General features: G+C 45.2%; 2 protein-coding genes.

Annotated features, from left to right (window-relative positions):
* Window positions 1–3471: 3471 nt before the first annotated feature.
* On the bottom strand, window positions 3472–5231 carry ND2 (NADH dehydrogenase subunit 2; one part of a trans-spliced gene, as the record gives it). Coding sequence (YP_006460152.1) covers window positions 3472–3863; window positions 5079–5231 — 545 coding nt within the window.
* Window positions 5232–5857: 626 nt separating this feature from the next.
* On the bottom strand, window positions 5858–6193 carry sdh3 (succinate dehydrogenase subunit 3). The gene has a single exon. It carries the CDS (start codon window positions 6191–6193, stop codon window positions 5858–5860), a length of 336 nt encoding a protein of 111 aa, YP_006460151.1.
* Between the last annotated feature and the right edge of the window lie 5593 nt (window positions 6194–11786).

Genomic DNA, 11786 nt, shown 5'->3' with positions numbered 1-11786 from the left:
TCAGTGATTGCAGTTCCTCGTGTCGGTCTCTCACTTGATGAGGATGTAAGAGCAGTTTATTCTTGACTTTTCCTACTCTTTCGAAGTGGATCAAGTCAGAGAAGGTGCAAGCTTTCCATTAGCTTATCGCGTAGTTGGAGAAGGGCAAAATCTCCTTTTGATCAAGGTGTGGAAGCATTACCCTACCTAGCCTTTAAGGCTTCCGGGATGGGGATCAAACTCAAACCCCCGCTGCTTATCCAATAGACCACTTAGAAGAATCGGAATCGTGTGTACCGAAGTCAAAGACCGCATCGCGGGCTCTCTTCACTTCCGCAAACTGAATATGCTCGTGTCGCGCCTCCCCTGTCTACCTCTCCTCATTATCTTCCTTAACAAGAAGCATTTTTGCTGTGCACTCTATCACGTAGTGCCCCATCTGCCCGCACCTAAGACACGCACCCCAGCTTTCACTTATTGTTCTTGGAAGAGCTCCCTGATGCTGCTTTTGCCTTACCCAACAATGAAATTTGGACGTAGAAGTGAACAAAAGTATATCCCTAGGATTAGGATGTACACTTTGTCCAGACAGGCTCAGCCTCTTCCTCCTCCTATACGTAAACGTCTTATCATGCACCTTTTCATTAAGAAAATGTTGGAAGGGTTATGTTGATGCAGTAGCAAAGACTTCCTTATCCCATCATATTTAGAAATTTATACCCTTCATGCTCTGACTAAGATTATCGGCATCATAGTTTTTCATACCAAAAGCCTCCAGCTGATCACAAAGGTTCTTCACCTTAATACAGTAACAAGAATGAAACTACCCCGCTTCAGGCCATCTTGTTCAGTCTCCAGGCAATGACGCTTACTTGCGGTCGCATGTTCATTAACTTCCCTCAAAGTAAGCCATGCCTTTCTTGGGTCTGTAATGCCCCCATAATATATGGGGGCGCATCTTATCAGCTACAGACACTGTGATCGCATGCATAGCCCCACCAGACCAAAAAAAGATGAAAATGGCTTCTTACTCGCCAACATCCTCCGGTTTACCTTCAGCAATTATCCAACATTCCTGGCCCATCAAGAAGAACTTTACCTCTTCACTCCAATTTACATCATTTTCGCCATGTTGGAGTGAACGGCACACAATCGACAAGCCAGACATTATTTCCTAATGAAAAAAAAAAGAATTGGACGATCTGATTCTGGAGGAGAATACATGTCCACGGGATTTTCTCAATATCTTATTTCTAGAGGCACTGTTCATCAGAGATATTTTGCGTATATTCTTTTAGAGTAAAAAGATAGACTTATTGGAAACGATTAGAGCTATGATCTTTGGGATGAATGTACCTCATTTGGGCAGAAGCTGTGTTGACCGCAACATACTTGAAAAAGAGCATACCATAGTTGTCTTTTATGGAAGCATCCCTGATTAGTCTCATTTAAAAGTATTTGGCTGCTGCTGTTCATATTCTATTTTTTTGAGTTTCTTTATTAAATTAAAGAAAAGAAAGGAAACTAACGAAAGAAAGCGAGCTCAACGAAACAAACGAAGCAAGCAGCAGGAGAAGATCGGTAGTAGAAGGTAACGAACTAGAGACTGAGAAAGAGATCAGAAGCAAAACTCGGCAAGGAGAAGGCTGCTCCCAGGTGCTACACGAAAATAGGCTTTACCTGGGCCGCACGACTCTCTACCCGTGCGCGTGCCTATTTCGCTTTTGGAGGTATCAGAGCGGAGTTTTGTTTCCCTTTCTCTGCTAATTCTCTTCTTGTTGTACCATGTCCAAGCTTGACGATAGCAGTGGAGTGCTGTCTGCGGCGGCTGTTGTTAAGGAAACATTCAAGGATCGAATGACCCAACTTGATGGCAAGGTCGACCATTTGGACGGACAAGTGTAGACTATGGCGGAAAGGCAGGAGAATCAGGAATCGTTGGTCACCAGACGCTCGCTAATGAGTACCGCGTCTTCCCAGTGAAGGAGAGCCATCTTCATGGGGCCTCAACGATCCCGGTGGCGATGTCCAAAGCGTGACGGACCGGGTCAAATTGGGGAGCTTGCTGTGGAGATAGGTTTCCGGTTCGTGAACCGAATGTCTCACCTGGCGACTCCAGACGCATTTGAGCCCCGGAACCACAGCCATTCAACGGGATTCAAAATGCCAAGGCTCGAAGACCTCTGGGACATGGAAGAGTACTTTAAGGCTGTTCGTGCCCCTTTCCTTTTGACGACCAAGTCACAATGGCAACAATGTATCTCTCTGGGGATGCGAAGAATATTTGAAACTACTCTCGAACCATCACACGGATTCCGACCCAACTACCCATGATATGGTAAGAACAGAATGGAAGGGCAAAAAACGATTCTATGCGCAGACGTGAAAGCTCTATCAATAGAAGCATTCTAGCCTTTTTTTATATATAGAGGAACGATTCCCTCGTCTGAGAACCGCCATTTATTCATGTACTATTCCTCCCCACTAAAAAGAGCGATTGAGAATCTCGAGAACCTAAACAAAAATGCAGAAGTGAGCGTACCCCAAGGCTCTCCTCTCTCCCCCCCCCCTTTTTTAGCTAACCACCATCAACCCCATTTTTCACCTTGAATGGGTCGTCAAAGCAAAAAATCTGATGAATAGAAGGAAAGGAGATCAGAAAGATACGCGAACGACGTATAGGTCGGATGTTTCCGTGAGCAGTAAGCAGCAGATCTCCCCTTATTTTTGGAAAGCTGGCGGCCGCGTGTGAATTCTTTCAAGGCAAGGGGCGGCCTGATTCAACATTGTTGTTTACTCTGATCCGGTCGAGGTGGTTTTCGTTTACCAGCACGTAGGTGGTCTAAATTCCTATGACCGAGTCGTTCTGGCCCCTGTGCACATCTTTTCTTAATGTATTAAAGAGGGCCTCTCTAACCGTGAAAAGTGGTGGGTGCCCACTAACGGCCATTCCTGGCTCGACTCCGATAACGCAATTCCGGGAGGAGTCGGTAGTTGGGCACTGGATCCCTTCGGACCTGGAGAACGTGTGACGCTGGGTCGGAGTTTGGTGAACCAACTGGTCGCTCCTCTAGTTGAAGTATCGGGCCCCTTTTTCGTTGCCTAGGTTACACCTTCGGAATACCCCAGAAGGGAATTTTATCTACTCCCCCAATCTTCACTTTACGCCACGCCGACTCCACTTTCGTCATAAGGCGTGGAATTAGACCAAGGGGAATCTCCATAGGAACTAGTCTCTTAGATTTCGCACATAGGAGATCGAGACACAGCCCCAGGGCTATGGGGAAAGATGTAGATCGATCGCCCTAGATAGACAACTACATAGAGGGTCTCTACAAGTCTATATATTCTTTGATTTCGTTCCCCCCGTAAGAGTAATATCACAACCAATAAGGTCTGCAAGTTTCACATCTAAGTAATACCCGATCCGATAGTTTACGATATAGATATAAGAAAAGATATTAATAGATATCGGTAGTTGTCCGGTCGTACCCAAATAATAATATTCCAGAGGAAAATGCACCTAAGATCAAATATTTCGAGCCGGCTTCCGTGGAAAATTCAGACTTTCTTTTTGATGCTGCGATCACATAAAAACATAAACTTTGAGGCTCAATAGCTAAATACATGGCAATTGAATCATAAGCCGAGATCATAAAGAGCATACTGCGAGTAGGAAGTGGAATTAATACAATGAATTCAAAAGCATCAAACCTCTCTTGTTCGGAAGAATCGAAACACATCGAAATGGTACCAGCCGTACAACATAATAGAAGGATTTGGCATAAATATGTAAAATTGTCCCTCCTAAAAAGATTATTCCAGAATAAATAGGCAATAGTTAGGAGAGGTGCGCCAGCGGCGAGCAGAAGCAAGGTTATTAGATACCTCAGGAAAGCCCGGCCAGAACCACACGTGCAAGTTTCCCTGCATGTGGCTCGTCCGTGATAACTTCTTCGGATTTGCGTGAACTAGTGGACCGATCACTAAGTGGGGATGCTCCCTCCAGCATGAGCGAACCCTTTCGGAACTGATGTTGAATGGGCGACACTATCCCAGCCCGGATCCAGCCAGGTTCTATTGACCATGTCCTCTTCCCAACAGTTTGACCTTGTCTTGGGGCGTCTTTGGCTTTACGAGAGAAAGCTCGCCGGATCATTTTTTCTCTTCCCGCCCCGGGTCATACGCCGGTGCGTCCACAGAAGAGGAAATCGCAATGCATCTTGCTCAGCAGGCGTAGCTTGGAGTGAGAGTGTAGCGGGGGTAAGGTAAGTGGCCGCCAGAGAGGAAGCCAAACCGGCCGCGTAAGCGCAGCTAAGCTAATATGCACCGGAGAAAGCCAGGTGCCGTAGGTAAGCTCTATTCGGTCCGGAGCATTGATTCCCCATAACGAATAGGCTAGCTCTATCTTTCAATTACCTATCCTGTGCTCGATAAGGTCCCTCAGTTCCTCGGCAGCACCTCGAGGTCTATTTAGTTGTCTTACATGAGACTCGGGATATTCCCCACTACATGGCATGACACCTTTCGCTCATCCATTCCGCCCGCCCGTCCAGACGCGGTGCCTTTTCTCATTATCATCTACCGCCCTTTCTTTCCTCCCGGCTATTCACGCATGAAGATTGTCGTATGTATGCTCGACTTCGGTTGCCGGTGTATAGTATAGGTAAGGAGTACATTATGGCAGGATCAGTCACCCGGGCAAAGAACCCTCCTCCAAGAAGAATTGTGCTATGCCCCCCCGATCCCTATAGAGCGAAAGAGCTGCCTGGTGATCCCTAGGTTGCAGCACGTCCGGTCGTTAACTCCTCGCGCCGCTGCCGCCGTTTCTAGGACCGACCGACGCCTCACCTGCACAGGTACCTACGTAGTGTAGTGTCAGTCGCACATTCAACATAGCGTTCGGACTCATGTGCCTTCCAGAACCAGGGGTTTTCGAGCCTGCTGCGTACGATTAGCCAGCCTTGCGGCGGCAAAAGGATTAGACGTCCCCCCATGCTATGGTTCCCTGCGGTCCAAACCCGGTGCCGCATTAGGTTAGGGAGCTGGACGATAATAGCTCCTCCGCATCCCAAAGCGCGCTGCCCTCCTAGGCGCGCAACACTAAGTAATCCAAGCCAACCCACATTACTGACTAACGGCGGATAATCATATTTCTTAGAGGTACTAAATACAACTCCATGAATGAGCAAAATGAAGGTTGCATTAATGAGAAAAATCTCTGGGGAAACCGCTAAAAAAAGATTGAACATGTGGGAGGATCCGAACGAATTCTGCTTTCATTTCCCCTGTATGAAGCACTGAGTTACTTACGTTACGGTCTTCAGCAGGTAGACTGCACTCTAGGCGGCTAGGAAGGCTCGCTAGACCAGCAGCCAGACCAAGAATGAATGTGTAATGATGGTGATTCCACACCGGGCTCAATAAATAATTGAATGTAAAAAAAAAGGGGATCCTAAACAAAAAAGGAGTCAATGACCCCTTTTTAGAGCGTATAAGGGGAGGTCGAATTCCAAACCTTTTTTTTCTAGTATACCCATTACAAAAAAATGGACGTCACTTTTGGACACATGCGGATAGCCGCCCCGCGTGGCTAAAAGTAAGCCAAAAGAGCTCAAACTCTTTTTTTTTAGTTCCACTGAGAAAGTGGAGTCTTATAAAAGACGCCACTCTACGAGGGAACCCGGGTCGAGTCTTTGCGAGTTCATCCCAAACAAAGCGAACCCTTTCCGGTCGGGAAGATGTAGATAAAAGGCCAATAGCCTGATGTCAGCTTCTACGGCATAAGCTTTCTTTAAAGAAGAAACAAGGCTAATAATAATAAGTAAAGCATTTCATAAAAAAAGAAAAATTTGAAATAAGTGCAAATTTTTAACAGTCATTTCCATCTTTTTCGTCCAAATCCAGAAAAATCCGTCAATAAATGACGAACTCCATTATAAATATGGTAGGACAGGGCTAAGGCAGTAATCTCGACGGAGATTAGGATGAGCTTTGATGAATAAAAGATCAATTGGCAGACATTCTCATAGGTGAAGCAAATCAAACCTATTTTCAGACAAAGAAGATAAAAAAAGAAAAGGATAGTGGCTAGGAAAGCTCCGGAGATTCTATGGGAAATTGGAAACGTCGAAGTAAGCTGTGGCTTATAAATAGGAAGATGAGGAGATAATGGTCGAAGGATATTCATCTTAGGTTGGATTTTTTTTTTCATTCGCTCTGCTCGCGGAGCGGCATACCGAAAAGAGAAAAGATTTGAAGCGAGACTTACAACAAAATTCGCTTTCAACAACGTCAACAACACCACGAAAAAAGTCCACTATGGTTGCCCACTGATCTGATAGACCTGCAATACCATTTCCAACTGAAATCACTCGGTCTTCCTTATAAAAACCTTTTCAGGTCTTTTAGGAATGCTCTCCCGACCGGACTTCTTTCATTTCCTATGTTCCGCAGGACTCTCGTTCAATGGTTTTTTCGCTTTTTTTGATGCGTGTCAAAGCGATCGAAGAGATCGTCGAAAACGACACTCGTTGCTCTATCAATATCTGTGGGGTCTTCAATAGCCATCCCCAGGGTACCATCTAAAATGGATTGCTGCAATAATAATAATCCAGCAATAGACTTGATCATTGCTCCGCATTGCTCTCTGTGCCGTTCTATCAATTTGTATTCCCGCGAGCTGGAGAGCTGTTTCCAGTTTTCCTGCTCGAGAGCATCCCACAGGTCATCCTGAGCGATTGTATCCGAAACAACAAGCGGATTAGCATCTATGGGAATAGGAATACCACTAGTGGATGGAAGAGATTGTATCGCGTCTAAAAAAGGGACGACGGCTGCCATCAATTCATTCATGTGCTTTGGTTCATTCTTTGACTGCTCTGCTCCCCCAAAGAAAAAGGGGAGACTTGCTCTAAAAATGAAGAAAGACTTGCCGGAAATGGCCTTGGTCCAACCAAGAAAGGCATGGGATGGGCATAAAGAAAAGATTGGCTGCTTCTAAAGCTCTCTTTCTTCTCTTACGATATTTCTAGTTGGATGAACAGATCGCTCCTCAAAGCGGCCAACATAATCTGAATCTGAGTTTCGTATATAAATAGCACGGCGGGTTCCCCTCTATCTATCATCTGTTCTTGCGCAGAAGTTAGTGATAGCCTCGAAGGGCCCATTTCCGATAGTCAGGGGCCGGCTAGGGATGATCCACCTTCCCACAGACTATCAATCACAGCCGTCTTGTCCTACCCAATAGGATTTAGGATTCGAGCCCCCTGTAAGGGGTTCTCCTCCTCTTCTTTCCTCGCTCGCTATGGTATTCCCAAAACCAAAGGCCTGGGCCTGGCGCTTTTACGAGTTCGCTCAACCCTCTAACGAGGACATACCAATTTGAGACGCCGAGCAGCTAGCTTGTCTTTTTTCAACACAAACGATTTTTGTTTCCACAAACTAACTAACTCGAGAAGAAAGTCAGATAGGTTTCTGTGATCATTAACGTCAATACTACTCGAAACGAAACTGCAAGAAGAAAATCGATGCTACTTCTTTGCTACTCCTTTAGTGATGGATGGAACAAAAAATCTTACAAAATAGGAGGATAAGGCAATAGTAAGGAGTTGGAGAAAGAAAGGTTGTAGGGGGCAACAAGTAAAGGAATAGGTGATAAATTGTATGCACGAGCATGCGATATCAAAGAATATAGAAATACCTACTTCACACTTCTTAGTAAAGCAAGCAAGGAGGGAAAAGACATAGGAATGTATCTTGTTCGCCTGATCCTCGAATGTCATTTCATGGTCTAAGAGAAGAGATAACGACAAAGGAAATAGAATAAATAGAAGAAAGCTGCTAAATCGATCAAGCAATAGGAGTGAAAGCAAGAGCGTCTAAGGAAAGGGGCCCGAGAGGCCGAAGACGGAGTTCTCTATCTTTCTATTGCTGTCCAACTCTTCCTTTTCAGGTTGGTTTCGGTCAATGAAGCGGGTCATACTCTAGTCTTCCCGGTACGGCCGATAGAAAGGGGAAGTCATCATATGAGCGATCAGGCTCGAGCATAGCAATAGCATCGGGACTGGAGTGGATTAAGCTAAGCCGAGTCATGGACTCTGTCGGAATGCCTACTCTTATGGATCGGCCAGTGGAAGGCAAGTCAAAGGGTAGAAAGAAAAGAAGTGAGAGAACGTCTGCTATCATAAAGAAAGCAAATGAGCTACTGAGTACGAGCCTTCACAGGCGCTAGCCAACCCAAAAGGCAAGATCATATTCATCAGATAGGGCTCTAGCATGTGAAGTTGAAGCCAGCATCTACTTTAATTGATTCTTTCTCACCCTTCAGCCAATCTCTATCTTAGATCAAATAGAAGCGATGTTACAGATATTGACCTAACCAAGCTAGTCTGAAGAATCTCAGCTCCGATCATGGTGGGTGACTGCGGGGGATTAGAAAAAAGCCACTGCCTCGAGAGCAGCCTACGAAAGACTTCCGGCTATGCCTGGCCATCATAAATTCAGAAAGTAGATGGATAGGTGAATAGAGAAGATTACCGCCCAAGCAATCAAAGAAGTGTGTAGCCAACCTCAGTCTTGTAGGGCTCATCCCCGAGTGGACGAGCAGAAGGAGATCCCAGGATGACAGGCCTGGAGCGAAAACTCTTCCTTTTATGTGGAAGGCAAACAAAGCCAAAGAAGGAGGCAAGATTCGGAGCTGCTCATACTCTAGGTCATAGCCTTTGCAGTTTTAAGCCATCATCTTTTTCAAAGACAACAAAACGAAAGGGAAGACTCATACTTTCGTTTTATCCACTCGGGAAGTACGGTCAGAAGAAGATTAGCGCTCAGACTCAGAAAGAGAATCCGCTGTGACAAAAGGGGCTGTGTCAGACTGATCAAAGCAAGCCTCAAAGCGAGAAAGGAAGTCTCACCTGATTTCCTCGGGAAGAGAGTCGACAAGCGAGTACGAGTAGAGGAGCGGTACCCCACTCATTAGATTAGGTTTCAGAGCTAGCCCACTATCAAGAAGCTCCGATAGTATCGACCGGGTGAGAGCAATGAAGCCGAGAAGCTAAGCTTGACCTACAGCGTTCGGAGACCAGGAACAAAGCTCAAAAGAAGACTCTGGATCGCCTCGCAGGGACAAAGAGAGATAAATAAGACAGAGGGGGGTCTTTAGCTATGCCACTTTTGGTATAGTTAGGGCTGTCCCCTCCGCCCAGAGTGCTACTATGGCACAGTACACGGTCAGTCGGACTTGCCTGGGATCGAAAAGAGCGCTAGAACTTACCGAATGGTCGTCATGGGCGAATGCATGACAGGAGCCCTTCCGACTCCATTTTCAACGAAAGTGACAAAAGTGGGGAAGTGTACTGACATCCGAACGAATCGACCTCAAGACGGGCAAGTCTACGCCCCGCTCAATAATGAAATTAGATAGACTTACAATGAAATCTGGAAGCAGAGTGGTGAACCGCTTCGCCTATCTGGCCAGCGGCAGAGCCTTGGACCCAAGCAAATCTACAATTTATACGGCCTCGTGCCGAGATAGCCTTCTTCCAACAGGGAAGAAAGCAGATAGCAGGTACTTTTCTTTACTCAAGGCTTCGACTTAGGGCTTTTGATTGGGTATATTTCCGAGAGGAAAGATGTTGAAAGGAAGAAGAATTGAATACAGAATAGAGAGACTAAAGTCTGGCATTACCATCGCATTTTGGCTTTAGCTGATTCGATTGCTTGGAAGAAGCATTAATTAACTTAAGCTTAAGGCTATAGATAGGATTCCCTTTCTTTCAGATAGAATTTCTATTTATTAATAATTTCACTTTGCATGGAAAGGGGAGCACGAAAGCTAGCATAGGGAAGGCAAAGCCAGTCCCAGTTTACTATTTTCTTTCTGGGTAAATAGGTTTAGGTTTGAGACCTCGCCTATAGGTTTTTTTCCCCGGCGCACAGAAAGAATCGCAAGGATTTGAAAGCGAGTTCTCACCTTTATTCAAAAAGGTTAGATTCATAAGTAAGTTCCCATGCTTGGCAGTTGAAAGGTGGATTCCCTTGACTGGTCTTTTAGGTCTTCTTATCCAGCAGGACACTTTCATCTTGCTTTAGAGGCCCGAATGCAACTAATTCTTGCCTTCTAAACTTCTTTATATCGAGGGATGAGGAATTCTCCTTCGGATAAGCCTCGGGAACTTGGTTGAATAGTACAATGTTGGCATTTTTTTCCAAAGGGGCTGAGTGAATATTAATAGCAGTTACTATGTTAGTCTTAGTTTGGGACTCCTACTTGCTTGCAACTGCTTTTCTACTCGCTCAGTCTTCAATCGATTCCTTGGGCAATTCAAACCCATCTCAAATATTCCCCCTAAGCATGTGTAGGTAGTTGACTTCCTGTTTGGCCAACGACTCTTTGGGTCAACATTCAACATAGAATCTATCCTCCGAAAAGGGCAAGGAAGAGGACAAGTGGAACGTCTATTGCTCCACTTTCTTAGTCTAGTAGCAAGCGCGGTACCCACTGAAACCTTTGTTAGGAAAACCGAGAGGGGAAGCTCTGGCATTGATCCGCCAGCTGGAAGCGAAAGAACCTATCTTTATTGCCCCTGAGCCTTGATTCGGCAAAATCACTGTCAGCAAGCCTTTCTAAGAAGAAAGAGGATCGTGCCTTAGGTCAATGAAATGTTCCAGGAAAGCACCAAAGGGGATAACCAACTTCAAATAGAACGAGTGAAACTGATAATAGATAGACTTTTAGGTAGTTCACCAGTCAAACCACACCCTTGAATGAATATCAATCGAATGGGACTCGTTTTGAATCCTTCGCGATGGAAATGCCCAAACCAACATAGCTTGCTAGCTGAAAGAGCTGCCAGAGCAGAGGAAGGTAAAGTTATTATTTCTATAACATAAAATCAGAGAAAATAAAGATATTGTTCACCGAAAGATAGGAAATAAATTGACTTCCAGAGCGGAAGGGAATACTTAACCACGCCTCGAGTCCCAGTCTCCTAGTGGTGGGATGGTAAAGGGCAATGTTCGGTTCTGGCCAAGAGATGTCTTTGCACCGTCCCCCTTCTTGTTGGTTGGCACAAGCCCTTGTAGTAGTCAGTCTTTCCTCCGGCCGGATGTTAGAGTCAATTCCATTGTTGCTTTGACCATTAAGTGAATGCAAATATAGGTAGAATTTGAATCAATGACCTAAGAGTCTTCTTTTGCCTATCGTAGTTACCTTGATGTGAGAAATGGTCCTCCTTTCTTTCAAGATCTGATATCGAGAAACTCCTGCTCATGGTGAACTGCTCATATACATACTAATATGATCGCTACCAGGTCATCCCACTACACACCATCAAGCAACTACTACTGGAAGCTATCAACTCGATTCTCTCTATTTTTCTTTGACCTATGTTTGCTGGGTTCCCGTGTAGTCCTTCTCATATAGGGGGCTCACTCAGAGCTGGTAGAAGCCCTCGCGGCAGGGAAGTAGAACTCACCTTTCATAAAGTAACGAAATCTGGTAGGAATGGATCCAAGACTATGACTATGTTATGTCTAAAAAAGGAGGAATGCGGTACTAGGACCGGACATAGTATCTAAATGAAATGACAAAAGGCGATATTTGATCCTTCACTTATGGTCATCCATCGGGTCTATCTGTCGTCTAACTGTCCTGTATAGGTCACTAATCAATCCCTGGTGCTTTTCTTTTGGTTGAACGTACTCGTTCCTAATCTGCCTTCACCTAATGCCCGAGCCTCTACCTCTCAAAAGAAAGAAGGAGTACGATATGTAAGGCATAAGGAGATGGATGATTCACATCAAGA

The sequence above is a fragment of the mitochondrial genome of Mimulus guttatus (genome assembly GCF_056151865.1).
Source record: "Mimulus guttatus mitochondrion, complete genome".
Lineage (NCBI taxonomy): Eukaryota > Viridiplantae > Streptophyta > Magnoliopsida > Lamiales > Phrymaceae > Erythranthe > Erythranthe guttata.
This window is presented reverse-complemented; position numbering and strand designations above follow the sequence as displayed.